This window comes from Trachurus japonicus, chromosome 1 (genome assembly GCF_045865225.1).
Source record: "Trachurus japonicus isolate A0001 chromosome 1, Traja_1.0".
NCBI lineage: Eukaryota > Metazoa > Chordata > Actinopteri > Carangiformes > Carangidae > Trachurus > Trachurus japonicus.
Window position 1 is genome coordinate 21,047,547 of NC_140907.1, and position 14,468 is coordinate 21,062,014.

Consider the following 14,468-nt stretch of genomic DNA (forward strand, 5'->3'; position numbering starts at 1 on the left):
CTGTTTACGTGACACACACACACACACACACACACACACACACACACACACACACACACACACACACACACAATATTAATGGGGACCAATTCCCCTCCAAGGCCAGGTTGATTGAATTTCAGATTTCAAAATCGATCTTCATTACGATAATCCAGTATCGATTCATGAAATCTGAGTTCAGTCTTTTAAAGGTTTCTGAGAGGGGTGCTCAGTGTTGACATTGCCCAGGGAAAGAGATCACTGGTTCAAATCCCAACCACAACGATCTTTGCTGTATATAATTTACGCTGGACTTTCTCCCCGTCTTTCCTGTCTCTCTTCACTGTCCTGTCAATAAAGGCATAAAATGAGTAATATGCAAGAAAACATTCCACCTTAAATCAGTGGCCAGCCCTAAAACCAGGTCTTGCCTGGACTGTTACAGCAGGGTCTGCCCTACAATTATTATTGACTGACTGACTGACTGACTGACTGAGTTGAGTGATCATAGTTCCCCCATTGTTCGGTTGAATGCCATGTGACTGAGTTGGAACTTCTATTTGAAAAAGACAACACACACAAACACACACTGAGGCCTGTATCATATGTACAGTACCACCGACTGCAAAGAAGATTCATTAATACAGTGCCATACATTGTTTGTGTGCATCAAGGGTCAACAATAGACTGATCGAATGGGGATGCTGCAGCATTTCATGTAATTTGATCTATGGTTTTAGGAGTGTTGTTGACCAGAGCCAATCACTTCTCGAACTTCAGTGACTGAAAGTGGCTACCTGCAGACAGTATGCAAATATGAAGAAGTAAAATCCATAATATGGAATTTGCTCAAATCTGGGAGATGTAGTCTACAGGGCCACGTTTAGCTACTACTGCTGTTTCTCATGGCTGCCACTGACTGTTTTAGCCTACTAAATGCCCCTTACTGTTTCACTAATACATTTCCCATTGACAGCTGATTCAGCAGTTTAGTTGTGCCCACTGCCCACTGTTTGCAATAAAAGCCAGCAGCTTTCTCAACTAACCCACCTGTCTGTCATCACACTTCGCTGTCGGATGACAATGGGAGGGTGTTTTATCCCTGTTTCTCAGTAGCCATAAAGGATGAAGTGGAAGACGTGAGGATTTATCTTACCACACTTTTTGATGTGTTTTCATTTAAAACTCCACTAAGTGGCACATTAAAGCAGCATGATATGATGACATAAGCTGAGATGAATTGCTTAGATATTCTGCTAATGCTGTAACACAGCTCCTGCATGATTTTATGTTGTGAAGTGTAACCAAATCCAAAGCGCACACTGTTGAGTAATCAGCTCCATGTTAGCTCTTTACCATGCAGGAAATTAATAGTTATTTGTAAGTTCTGCAATTGCTACATTGCCAAAGTTAAATTTAACAGCTGTTTACTTACAGCTGAGAAGAAAACATTACGAGCTCAGCATCAAACCTCATTCCTATACTCACCAACAGCTGTCTCCAGAGGTGGAAAGCAACCCTCTATTTTTGCTTTCTGTTGCATCTTTTCCTCTACTGAAGTTAGCATGGTAGCCAGCTACTTATGGTAACTTTGTGATCGTCACAGTAGCATCCAGTTGCCCTTGAAGAAGTGGTGCCGTTCAGCCTTGTGTAACTACAATGTCAGTGCTAATGTTACTAATGCTAATGTAGGCTATGTAGCACCAGCAAAACTTACAAGTAGCTCCTTTAAGTGAATGTTAATGCAACCTGAAAATGTGACTGGGGGCATTCATATGATAGTGCCACCTACTGGACGTTAGTTTTAATACAGCATATGAAACTGAAGTCTCCTACATGCTCTGGCTTTGCTATGGCTTCCTTCCACATTGTGGCTTGTGTCTTCACCAGTCACCATGAAAGCCTGTTGTCAGCTAACATGATGATCTTCAGAAAGGCAGGAAGCCATGAATGCAGTAGTGGATCACAAACAGTATGATCAGTTTAAATGCTAAACTTCAGCATCACCACTTAAGGTATTATCAATCTAAGTAGCAGACGCCCTCCAATCGGTCCTCAAAGCAAATGTTAGTCACCAGCATTTGGAAAGTACATTGTTATGTATATGAATAGAATAGACATAAGAATAAACATGCTACTGTTTTGTTAATTATATTTGAAAAAATGTCTGATGCACCACTACCACATTAGCAGGATAGTACTACATTAACAATGTTTGTTCAATAAGATGTTTATTATTATTTATTTATTTATTTTTACAATATTAAATATGTGTAATCAATCAAAACAAAATGAAAAAACACACACAAGCAATTGGATATTTTTCTCAAATCATATTCAGCTGTAACAGTTTGAAAAAGCTTAGCTGAGGTGACTAGGCTTCAGAGTACAGTATGTTATTACTGAACATGAATGTTAATTTTAAGAGTTGGAGTGGAGCTTGAATGCCTGTGATCTACCAAAGACACATCGATGACCAAATGTAAGGATTGTAAAACATTTCCTGTTCATTTAAGTATAGTTGATTGTTGATTGTAGCTTGCCTCCATACAGTGTTTGTCTCTTTGTACTTCACTGTCTGTCTGTTTACCTGAATATAATTAAAGCATCTTCTCACATGTATACACACACTTTTCTGTTTAGTTGAATTTATATTATATATACTACGGACTCTAATGTCTTTTGATCCTTACTTGGTAGGCTTTCAATTAAGCACTAGCTTTTATAGACAAACTGAATAACAATTAAAATAGCAGAGCTAAAATGGCTGTAGTAAAATAGTCCAGTGTGAATAACGCACACATCACTATTTAAATTAGGCTCACAATAAATCGCAGGATCCATACTTGATTGTGTAGCATGTGAATTATCTTACCTATAGTTTCCCATAGATGGAGTTTCTATTTCCGCATCATGTCTCTTGAGAAGAATGCACAGTGTAGCCTACGTCCTTATGTTGCTCAATGACTGTCAATAAAACACAGAAATGCACATTTTTCTATTTTCCTTTTACAACTGGATTTTTATGGAGCTGTAATATTAAAATGAAAGTCACAGTGGGTAATATTACACAATTTTAATTAAAAAAAATTGGAGACCACAAACTGGATCAGTGACAGATCAAATCAAAGAGAAGATGACATATTACAAAACATTCTACAAATGTCTGTCAGATTTTACCAATTCGCTGCAGGTAACTAGAGCTTAGGAGTATTTAACCATATGGGCGACTTACAGGGGTGACTCCCAACCTGCCTCCCCAAACAAATGAAACTTTTTATTTACACACTCTACACACTGTTCAAGACACATTTTTATATTGAGGCATTCTGACCTGATGAAGCACAAGAAGCTGCTTTATGAAGTCAGTCTCTGTTGTAAGTTCAGCTTTGGTTTTAGTCTATCGTCTTTTTTTTAATGCACAATTTTGTGTTAGAACGGAAACGTCGGCTACTGCTGACTTCAGTCTTGTAGTGTTCATTGATCCATGAAACAGGTGCATCACGGAGCTCCTGGCCTCCAGTATCTCCTCTACAGTAAAATGGTTGATATCCTTGTGTAGTTTAGGTCTAAGTTCCATATTAACACTGGTAAAATATCACAGTCTCAGTCCAAATGCACACAGACACATACACACACCTGGACAGTTATATTAGAGACTAGTGACTTTCCATTAGAGCATTTTAGTCCAAATCTGACCTTGTCTTTGACCCATTTTCACTGCTGACTCATCAGCGCCATTTGTATTTACCAGTGAGGTTTACCTACAAAAGCCAAGGCTACGATTCGTTATGTGTGGCTGGCTGTCCACTCGGAAAACAGTTAAGCAAGGAGAGGAGAGTTCAAGTACAAAAGTACAAAAAATGACCTGTTCTAGAGCCCCAGAGAATAGTGTGGTAGAGGAAACCCTAAACTACACTGAGATGGTTTTTGGTTCTGAAAGCCACAAAGATATCTTCTTATGGTTCAGCACTTCTAATAAAACGCAGGGTAAGTCTAAAATATGGGACCTTTAAGTAATGCTATTGCCTATTGTTCAGTTAGCTCTATTGCCATGAAGAAAGAGGAGCATGATGAGATGCTGTGGTCAAATTAGTTCCTGGTGTTTATCTGTCTGACCCAGTCTCATTCAAACATACATGGAGGCATGTAAAAGCAAAAAACAAAACAAAAAAATCCTAAAAATATTGGCTCATTTCATTCTGCCTCCAGAGGGGGGCAAATGATTAGGGGAGCCTCGTTTCTTCCTGATCTGTTAGTACAGGGGCTGAAGAATGGATGGATGATGTCAGGAAAACAGTCTGTGAAGGTGTAGATGAGCACTCTGGCCTCCACGTTGTAGAACGACACCGCTCCCTTATCGCAGTCCACGTAGACTCCAATCCGTGAGGGTCTGAGGTTGACGGTCAGGCTGGTTGAAGGCTCGGTTCGAAAGGCGTAATCGTTCCGATCCCGCAGGCTGAGGAACCAGTAACCATTGGCAGGGCTTACTGTGATTTTTCCCTTCCGATTGACAGACCGGCACGCCACTCCCAGGTCCCAGTCTGTCTTTCCTCCCACCTGAACCTGGAAGACAGCAGTGAGTTACCTTTGATTGCAGTGAGTGCATTGTCACCATCTATTAGGGTGTGGGCCACATCAATAGGGTATGGGATGTTTTCTTATTAATAGTGGACACACATTATGCTTGGATGCCCCTAACTTTGTCATGATTTGTGAGTACTTTCTGGTATTTCTCTGGCTTAACAGCAGATGGCGCAAGCTACTATGGAAAATGACTAAGTCGGAGTTTAGGATGTTGTTTGGCTCCGTATGTGTGACTAATCAAATAAAGTCTAACAAAACTCCAACTCTACTACTTTAACTCAAATAATAACTGCTGGGCCTTTTCAGCACATTTACATCAGCTTCAAATGTGTGCACCTACACCACCCACCTCCCAGTAATGTCGTCCCGAGTTGAAGCCCTGGTGGGCCAGGACACACACCACCCGGTCGAACCGCTCAGGGTTGTCTGGTAACTGCTGATGGCGGTCTCCGCAGTGCACCTGCTTTGCATCTGCTGAGATGATGAGACGTGCGTGGGCGGTGTTGTGGTCCAGAGTGATGTCGGCTTACGGGAGGAAGGAAGAGAGTGATAGTAGAAAGTTAAACAGACGGATGTGAAACTAGTTTAGATAATATTTAAACAACAAATGTCTTCTAACCCTTACCTGCATATTCTTGAACCCTCCTTGTCTCTGTAGAGAAAAGAGAAGATCGGTAATAAAGGATAGATTTTATGTTTTTACATAGTGCTGTTGACTAATCAGAGTCTTACTTGGATTTGGTCTGGGAACAGATTGGTCCAATGAGGGTCGCTGGCCTGTAGATAAGACAGTAAAGCCAAGGTTTCTATCACACTACTGTTTTATCTGTGGCTAGATATTTGAAGAAAGTCATTGCCCCCCCAAGAAGTTAAATACCTTAACAAATAAAAGTATTATTACTATTGAATAAAACTATTCAAGTAGTGCAGCTGACCTCAGTTCTACTCCTTTTGAATGATCATGAAAGCACCATCAACAGAGACAAAGATTAAGATGTTGCAACAACATCATTCACTGAGTTCGTAGACCATTCGACCATCAGATTTCACTCTCAGTCTGAGCAAGGACTCACAGATTTCTGTCAGTTTACGCATCTCTTCCTGGACGCGCTCAGTCATTGAATTGACGGCCCTGAGAATCACTCCAGAGGTCAGCTCAGATGACACAGAGACCCCCGACCACTCCTTCGTTGGTGGAAGGGTGGACACGGCAGGGAACGTCTGTAGAGAAGAAAAACATCAGCTTTTAGAATTTTTTCCCACTTTAAGGACACAGATGAAACATCCATCCTGATTCTTCTGGTGACTCAAAGAGGTGCCTGTGTTAACAAGATGCCACACAATGATTTGTTGAGGCCTGTAAACAGAGATTGCTAAGAGGTACAGCTGTCAAGGCTGGTAGAGACATTAAATTCTGGATAATGTTATGGAGATACTTCATGTTCATATTTCCCTTTTATGAGAATGAGGACAATTTTAGTCAGGAGCTGATGGCATTAGAAGGGTTGTATGTAATATGTCAGTAGTAATACACTGAGAAAACGTCTTCAAATTCGGCACGAATGTGAATGTGGTGATTAAAGGTCACCAAACACCTTTTTTTTTGGCAATAATTCATAAATGTATACACTTTATATATTAATTATGAAAATCAAACATGTAAAATAATAAAATGAGTTATATTTTATATTCAAAAGGTCAAAGGTCAACTCATAATAGGCTGCAATAAGATTATTCATTGCTGTAAATCAGGAATGAGAGATGACCATATTTCTTGTATCTTTGTATCTGTGAGGCAGTAATTCAAGTTTTTGGTTGACAGAAAGTGTTTTTCTTTCCGTGTCTTATATTCAAAGCTAGTGCATCTGGAGCAGGGCTGACTGAGTCATCCATCCATACCTTGAGAAAGAGTACGTAGTCTTCAGACACGGCCAATTGGCTCAGTGCGGCGCTCCTCTTTTTAAGCACAGCTATCTCCTCCTCCAAGTCCTTCAACAGGCTCTGAGCTCTGTGCTCGGCCGCTCGACGACTCATCTCTATCATCTGGGGTTTATCAGGACAATATATGACATGCAGCTCAGTCAATACACCTCAAATGGAGGACTTCCAGATTTTTATAATTAGTCTTTTGTTATTTACCTCCAAGATCTCAGCCTGGCAGCGCTCCAAACTGGAGATCAATGAGGAAAATGCAACAACAGCTCCGGTTGTTTCTCCCTCAGCTGCAGCCTGAAGACAACAGTAATAGATATCTGTTTAAAGGTAGTTTCAAGGCATCGAAAGCTTGGCATCACTGTATAAAATATGTTTCAAAATTTAAATACAAACATCTCTGAGCTCCAAATATGCATCCTGAAACAGAATGAAAACTCACCTGTATCTCTCGTAAGGAGTTGTGTATTTCCTCCACCTTTCTCTCTCTCTCACAGATGAGATCATTCAGTTCCACCTCTGCAATACCCAACTGGGACTGGAGAAGATAGAAAACACACAACCAAACTGTGTCTGTAATTCACAAAATAATAGTCCAAAAAATGTATAGTGTAGTATTTAGATGATGTGGTGACATATGAATAAAAGAGCGTGAGATCATTAATAACATCAGTAACATAAACCTTTATCCTTTAAAAGTGCCATAGTTCCTCATTACTCATTACATTTGTGTACAATACTAGTGTAAGGTGAGTTTTAGTTTTGTTTAGATTTGTTTATCCATTATATTATTTTCTGTTTATTGACTAAGAGTCGGAAGTCAGAACTATATAATTCCCTATGCCTGTGAATTTAATGATGGTTGAGATTGCAGGATACAAGATAAATAGATGTATACCGTGTGGCACATTTTGTTGCAGAAAAAAAAAGGGAATGAGTAAGCAAGCAAGGTCTCATCTTCCAAATTCTTAATTTTTTGTTCACACACACACAAACACACACGCACCTTCCTGATCTGCCACTCCCTCTTGGCAGGGATGATGTTGTGTCCTCTGTGGCCGGAGGCCTCCACACAGGTGCTACACAGACAGGTGTTGTCAGTGCGGCAGAAGAACTCCTGACCTCTCAGGTGGATGGGACACAGTGGTAGATTGAGGGAGGATTCACTTGCACTGCTCACGGAGTATCTGTCAAAATGTTAAGATAAAATCATGAAGATCTGTTACTCAAACTCAACTTTACTCAAATTAGACATGTTAGTTTTGGGATATCTTGTCATTTTCCAACCAAATAAAAGAGAGAAATGTTCTGCTTCCAACTCCTCAAACATAGGAACTTTTTCATTAGGATATGAAATGAAAGCAACATCTTAAAGGTCCGATATCTAACAAAACGTTTGAAGATATCAGTTTGTAATTTGGGAAAATATTTGCATGCATGAAAAAGAGCTAAACCAAATATCAATTAACTAGAAATGACATTTCTATTAGAATATTTTGGACCCTATGTAAAGGTTGTAACTTCTGACACTCCTCTCAAAAAATACTCAAAGAAAAGAAACAAACAAACAAAGGGAACAAAACAACAACAAAAAACAACAACCAAAATTACCTTTCTTTTTGTAAAAATCATTTTTTTCCAGTGGATGAATCTAATGTCTGCATGTGTTTGCTGGTTGTTACTTTCAACACCCAATATTAGACCTAATGCTTTGAATTCAGAGTTTTCTTCTTTTGTTGAACTATTACACCACATTTAGTTTAGTAATATCTTTTTTTTACCCTGTTGTCCTTCTGGGTCAAATTGACCTTCCTCCCTTCTTTCCTTCCTTTCTCCCTTCCTTCTTTCCACAATAATTTTTCCATTCCTTCCTTCCTTCCTTCCTTCCTTCCTTCCTTCCTTCCTTCCTTCCTTCCCTTTGCCCATCCTTCTGCTTCCTTTCTTGACCTAATCTGTTCCTTCCCTCCATTTTTCTTTCCTTCCTTTTCCCCTTCCTTCCATCCTTACTTCTTCCTTCCTTCCTTCCTTCCTTCGTGCTTCCTTCCTTTCTTCTTTCCCTTCATCCTTCCTTCCTTTTTCCCTTCATCTTTCCTTCCTTCCTTCTTCCCCTTCATCCTTCCTGCCTGCCTTCCTTCCCTCCTTCCTTTTTTCCCTTGGTCCTTCCTTCCTTCCTTCTTTCCCTTTGTCCTTCCTTCTTTGACCCAGGAGGACAACAGGAGGGTTAAAGTGCAGTATTAAAAACGTGGTTGAATCAAACCCATTTAACCCATCAAGAGTGTAGTTTGTTACCTGCGTGGTGGCGAATAGGGTGGAGGGGGGTCGGTATGCTCACTGTTCTGAGACTGGAGCGTCGGGCGACTGGGATTTCGAGGTTGAAGGTCACTGGTGCGGGGAGGCGTTGCAAGTATCGCATCGGAAGATGGGAGCCGCTGAAACCGGGTCATCATCTCTGCAAACACGCCCTCTGGCATCTCGCCTGCCCTCTGGAGTTGAGACAGGGTTGGATGAAGATGATCCTCCACTCCTCCTCCTCCTCCTCCTCCTCCTCTCCTGTTCGCTGGCACCTCAGAGGAGGCCATCTGCTTGAATTGTTCGGTGATTTCCTTCAGGGTTCGGTTGATTTGGAGATCTGGTCGTTGGCCGAAGGACTCCTTACAGAGGGGACACTGGTAGGACTTTGCACCACCTCTGTTCCAGTAGGTGGAGATGCAGGCCTGGCAGAAGCTGTGGCCGCATGGTGTTGACACTGGGTTGTTGAACACCTCCAGACAGATGGAGCAGCTGAACTGGTCTTCAGACAGAAAGGCAGTAGCCAGCGCCATAGCCACCCAACGCTAAGCTGTAAGAGAGATAGTGTTGCCTTTAGAGGAAACAAAGGCATGATTCATTGTACCTGTGATATAGACTGTGTATCTTCTTGGGGCCCAAAATTTAAGTATTTTTCTTGCGAAAGGTGAATCTATGTCGAACTGACTTGCAAGCAACAATCAGGCAACTAAAGAAAAACAAGAAGATTGCAGAAACATTAGCCTTTGCCCTTGATCACACAATCTGTGACTAGGAATCTTCTCTGGTCACTTTCACGCTCACAGTAACAGTAACAGAGAAAGTACCCGAGAGGCACAAAATGGCAGAAATGCACTGATTTCTCTTGACAGTGCATAGACTTATAATCATTGTAGTGATTAATTAGGGGTTAATAAATAATAGACAGTCTTAGCTACCCAATTAGTAATGTAATAGGATGTCAAAAGAACTACACCTTGGTAAGTGAAGTACCCAGACATAAAAGCACTTGCTGGTGACTCAGGGCAAGAATGAGGCAGCATGCACATAAACCCAGACACACAGACTTCATGAAACATGGACGACTTCAGAAACTTACAGAAAGGATTAGTGCAAAAATGATCTCACGTTCTCCACTTCATAGCTTGATGTGGTGCACAGTCCAGTCATTATTCCACCGACAGGATAATCTAATCCTGATCCTTAAATTGAGCCTTAAACCTAAAACTAATTCCTTTCAGCCTCTAACATGATCTGTGAAAGCACAACAGCCTGCAGAACTACCTTTCGGTGTGAGTGTGTGTTTCAATTAATGTTTGTCTGATGCACTCAAACACGCCCTTAACAAGACCAGGGATTTCAGGTTTCGCTAGAGCACATAGTACAGACTCTTTAATGACAGTAAAAATGTCCAAGTCATTCACACGTCTGCATTATGTCTGTATTGTATCCATTAAAAGAAAACAACCAAAGCCACACGACTGAGCCACAGCCCAGAAGGTTTTATTATAGTAGAAACAAACAAAATCAGAGCAGAGGGTAGAAGAGATGATCAAATTTGATTGGTTTTGCTGACAATAAGATTATAGTTTATAGCTTTACAATAAAACTACACAATCTACATTTACTAGAGGTATACAAAAAAGCTTGAAAGTGTTGTGTGTGTAGAGCCCCTTAAATTTCTTGATTGTAAGTATTTTATTTTTCTTTATTTCTTAATTAACAGTGACCATTTTTGCAACAGCATTTTTTTTCTTTTATCCAGGACACGCTTTATTTGTCGTGTACAGGAGGCGTCAGCTACAGTGCCGCGTTGTGTATTTAGTAATTATAATACTGAGTCACAGAGGCGCTAAGTAAACAGAGTAATTGCTAAACTAGTTAAATTGTAGTTGTCCGTTTCCTAGTTCACAGGTGAACAAAGGTGAGGGTGATAAGGTGCTGGGATCATACTCAGTTCCCAATCACGACTCACAGCAATAAAGTTTCTGGATATTTTTGTATCTCTCTCTTGGTCTGCAGACATACATGCATCTGCTTTCTAACAATCACTAACAACATTAAAACTAAATCCAACCTGCTGTTTACAGATGTGAAGAATAGAAAGTATTCAACATCCTCCTCAGCTTTTTATAACCGAAGATCTAAAATTACACACACCAACGCAGCCGCAGCTCAGGTAGAGCCAGTTTCCCATGACTGTGCTGAAAGGGGAAAGAATGCAGTTACCAACCTGAGCATAGTGATCATAGTTGGAATAGAGAAGGACTGTGGGTTTCTCCTACAACATGTGGGAGTTTAATTTCTTCAGAGTAATTTTCCGATCACTTCACTTTTCATGTTAAAATTCACATTTTGACCATTTTAGCTGAAACCCACCAAACAGATTTGTTGATCTTATCATGTAGCCTATGTCTGCTGTATGAGAAATTATGTGACCAACAAATTCTTGGTCGTCTCATGTACCACAGCTCTTCTATCCTGACTGCTCAGCCAGTCTGAATGTCCAGCTCTAGAGTCCTGGTTGTTGCAAACTGATTATCTGGGGGGTTGAGTTTTTCTTTAGGGGAAGGGGAGCCCTGCTGGGCGTTACAGTCAGTAACTTGTTTGTTTAATTAAATCTGTCAAATGAATATAGTGAAGTAGACAGTAGAGAAGACTGGGGCATCTTGTCCAATTTTTTCTTTCATTTACGTTTCTTAGTCACCCAGTTTAATATAATAATAAAGTCTGGTGTCCAAGTGAATGATCTTTACATTTGATCTTCTTACTGTAATATTGAGTTTTAAATTATCACATTGTATATTATATATGGTTATTTCACTTTTTAAATCTCAAAAATAGAGGCTTGTTGTGCTCATTTGCAAGTTAAAAGTCTGATTTATTTAGGAAGACTAGTGAGTCAAAAACAAGAACAACCTGTGTCTCTAGCTGTGCTCCTTATGGAACCACTGTGACATTTCACCTGCTTTACTGCCCTCAGCATTAAGGCAGGTGGTGCGCTGCCTTTTACTGTCCTTAAAATGTCAAACCATTTTATCTACAATCTCTTTGTCTTTCTTTCCATCTTTATTTTCTTCTCTCTGTTAAACAATCCCTACAAAAAGTCAACTTTCAATAGGTAGTCTCTTTATGTTTTCTGGTCAAATGCTTACTATTATTATCATCATCATTAACAACCAAGTCAAGCTGAAATGAAAATTCCTTTTACACATTTTTAATTACACACCTGATGCGCACCTACTGGACAAAATACATACTTTTCGATTTCCACTTGGACAACGTGCCCCAGAGTTGCGTTTTTGAAATTGCTAGCTGCAATAGAAGCTAGCTTTAATACAGGGATTTGGTTAGGTATCACACCTGTAGGCTACTCTCCTATATTGTGTGAAAAAATAATATCACTGAACTTTATCAAAGTTTTATAAAATAGTGCAGTTTGGATCTTTTTTTTTTTTTTTTTACTTTACTGTGGTTGTCACCTGAGATGACAGTCATTCATACCACATGTAAAAAGCAAAATAACCGAGGAACAGTGTGGGACTGAGGATTGTCCTCATAACTCCCTCAGGTGTGGGAGATATGACAAGTGTGATACCTTTTTGACAAGACGGCCCACTCTCCCCTCTATCAATATCAAATTCTGAAGTGGAGTATAGTGGAAGCCTCAAATGGAAATATGCAGGTATGGTATCTTAAAATCATACATATCCTACTTTTTAATTTTCCACCATTAAAACAATACTTACAACGCAATTACCCTATTTATTTGCATTCAGCCTTGCTTCAACACCTGCTCCCTGTGCACATACATAGGTTTTCAGGCTTTGATACAGATGAATTTGCAATAGAGCTTCTCAGAAATAAAGACTGAAGTCACTTCCAGGCCATTTACAAGCTGCTTCTCACAACTGCTGACATTCTGATTTTATAACCATGTCATCCTCCAACAAAATCACCAAGACAAAGGCTGTGCTGTGTTTTGTCTGAATTTACTTAAAATGACCACAGACAAACTCTGAGAGTAAAAGTAGGGTCAGTGTTTGCCCAAATGTTACTAAATATGTTGCTAAATACTCTGAAAAGAAGTTATGAAAGGGGTCAGAAAGTATCTATCTGGTGATAAAGTAAGCCTTGAAAAATTGTATATAGAAAATGCAGGAAAGGATGCATGACATTAACCTCCATTAATTAACACATATGGCGCTAATGCCGCCTATTCAGCAGACTGTAACATTTGAATCACAATTTAAATTCTTCCTCTTTGTTCTTTTGTCTCAGGTGTGGTTTGGCTTTATGCAACACAGCTCTTATCTCCATCACCTGTCAACAGTGCCTTTCAATCAACAGATAGCATGTAGGGAAATCACTTGCAGGTTGAGCTCCGCCTGGTCAACTTGTAAAAGCTGTAGTGTAAACAGGCGCCTAATGTTATTGACAAAGAGAACATTTTTATCACAGTATATGGGAACTACCCTTGTGTTATCTGACATTAATTCATTCACCTCATCAGACATGTTTGTATATTCGACTCTATAGAAACAGATTTCACTCTCCACCCATTTTTCTTTTTGCCACTCAAACTCTCCACAATAATGTGCTGCGGATTATGTAACAGTGGATAACACTGACAAATGATGCCTAACTAAACACTGAACAAATACTGTGGTCAACCTTTTCTTATAATAATGAGTGCTTACACACACTTACAGTCAGTCATTTGTTATCTCATATACCTCCTTTGAACATACAGACTGTAGAAAAGGCTTTTAGCAATAGAGAAATCACATAACAGGCTCCGGTTCAGTCCATTAGTTTAGTTCAGAGAACTGAAACTTTAAATGGCAGGAGGCAACACATGGACAACACATTCCTTGTGCTTTTCTACCTTAGTTACAAAGAGTCTTACCTGCTCTGAGGGCTGAAGAGATGATCTCTGTGTCGGCAGGTAAAAATATGAAGCAGACGTCCAAGATGTCCTCAGTCTTCTCTCCACCTGTTGATCTCAGTGCTTGCTTCTCAGCTGCCGCATTCCTTTCCTTGTTCCTTTTCTTGTAATTGTGCTGTTAACTCCTCCCACCTGGTACCCCCCCACCTGTCCAGCTGATCCAATCCAACCTGCTCGACAGGTGCGGCTGTGCAGATACAGTATGCCTTAAATCTCACTCTCATCTCTGGGCTACGGCGACTATATGAATTCACATTTGAAAGCCACATATGAAATGAAACAATTCAAGAAATCAAGAGGGTAACAATTTATTTGACACCTATCTCTATAACGCATTATAACCATACTTATAATGAGTTATAGTAATGCAGTTATAGCACTGTATAACTATAGTTATAAACACTCATAAATTATCATAATGCTTTATAACAATAATCATAACACACTATAAATCATTTTATCATGACTTATAAGGTCAGGTATTATAATACGTTATAATTGTTAGTAACTCGCTGACATAACCCACATTGATAATGCATTATAAATATTAGTTATAATGTGTTATAATTGGCTTATAAACGTGTATAACTATCATTAAAAACATTCATAAATTGTCATAAGGCTTTATAACAATAAGCATAACACATCATAGAGCATTTTAGAATGGCTTATAAGGTCAAGTATTATAATAGAGTTATAATTCTCTATAATGTGTTATGCTTATTGTTATAAAGCC

The 14,468-nt window shown here is 39.7% G+C and overlaps 1 protein-coding gene across 2 annotated transcripts; it reads right to left on the minus strand.

Moving 5' to 3' along the window:
* Nucleotides 1–3,171: 3,171 nt before the first annotated feature.
* On the minus strand, nt 3,172–13,824 carry LOC146991878 (E3 ubiquitin-protein ligase TRIM21-like). Of its 2 annotated transcripts, none has more exons than XM_085780144.1 (11): nt 13,712–13,824; nt 8,788–9,353; nt 7,505–7,685; nt 6,941–7,036; nt 6,706–6,795; nt 6,466–6,609; nt 5,640–5,787; nt 5,299–5,343; nt 5,192–5,218; nt 4,916–5,091; nt 3,172–4,545 (listed from the first exon to the last, which is right to left on the minus strand). In XM_085780144.1, the coding sequence occupies exons 2-11, from the start codon at nt 9,318–9,320 to the stop codon at nt 4,177–4,179; spliced, it is 1,809 nt and encodes a 602-aa protein (XP_085636270.1). In that variant the 5' UTR covers nt 9,321–9,353; nt 13,712–13,824; the 3' UTR covers nt 3,172–4,176. The 2 variants fall into 2 exon arrangements, with proteins under 2 accessions (XP_085636270.1, XP_085636262.1); XM_085780136.1 differs by having other exon boundaries at nt 8,788–9,337; nt 13,694–13,806.
* Between the last annotated feature and the right edge of the window lie 644 nt (nt 13,825–14,468).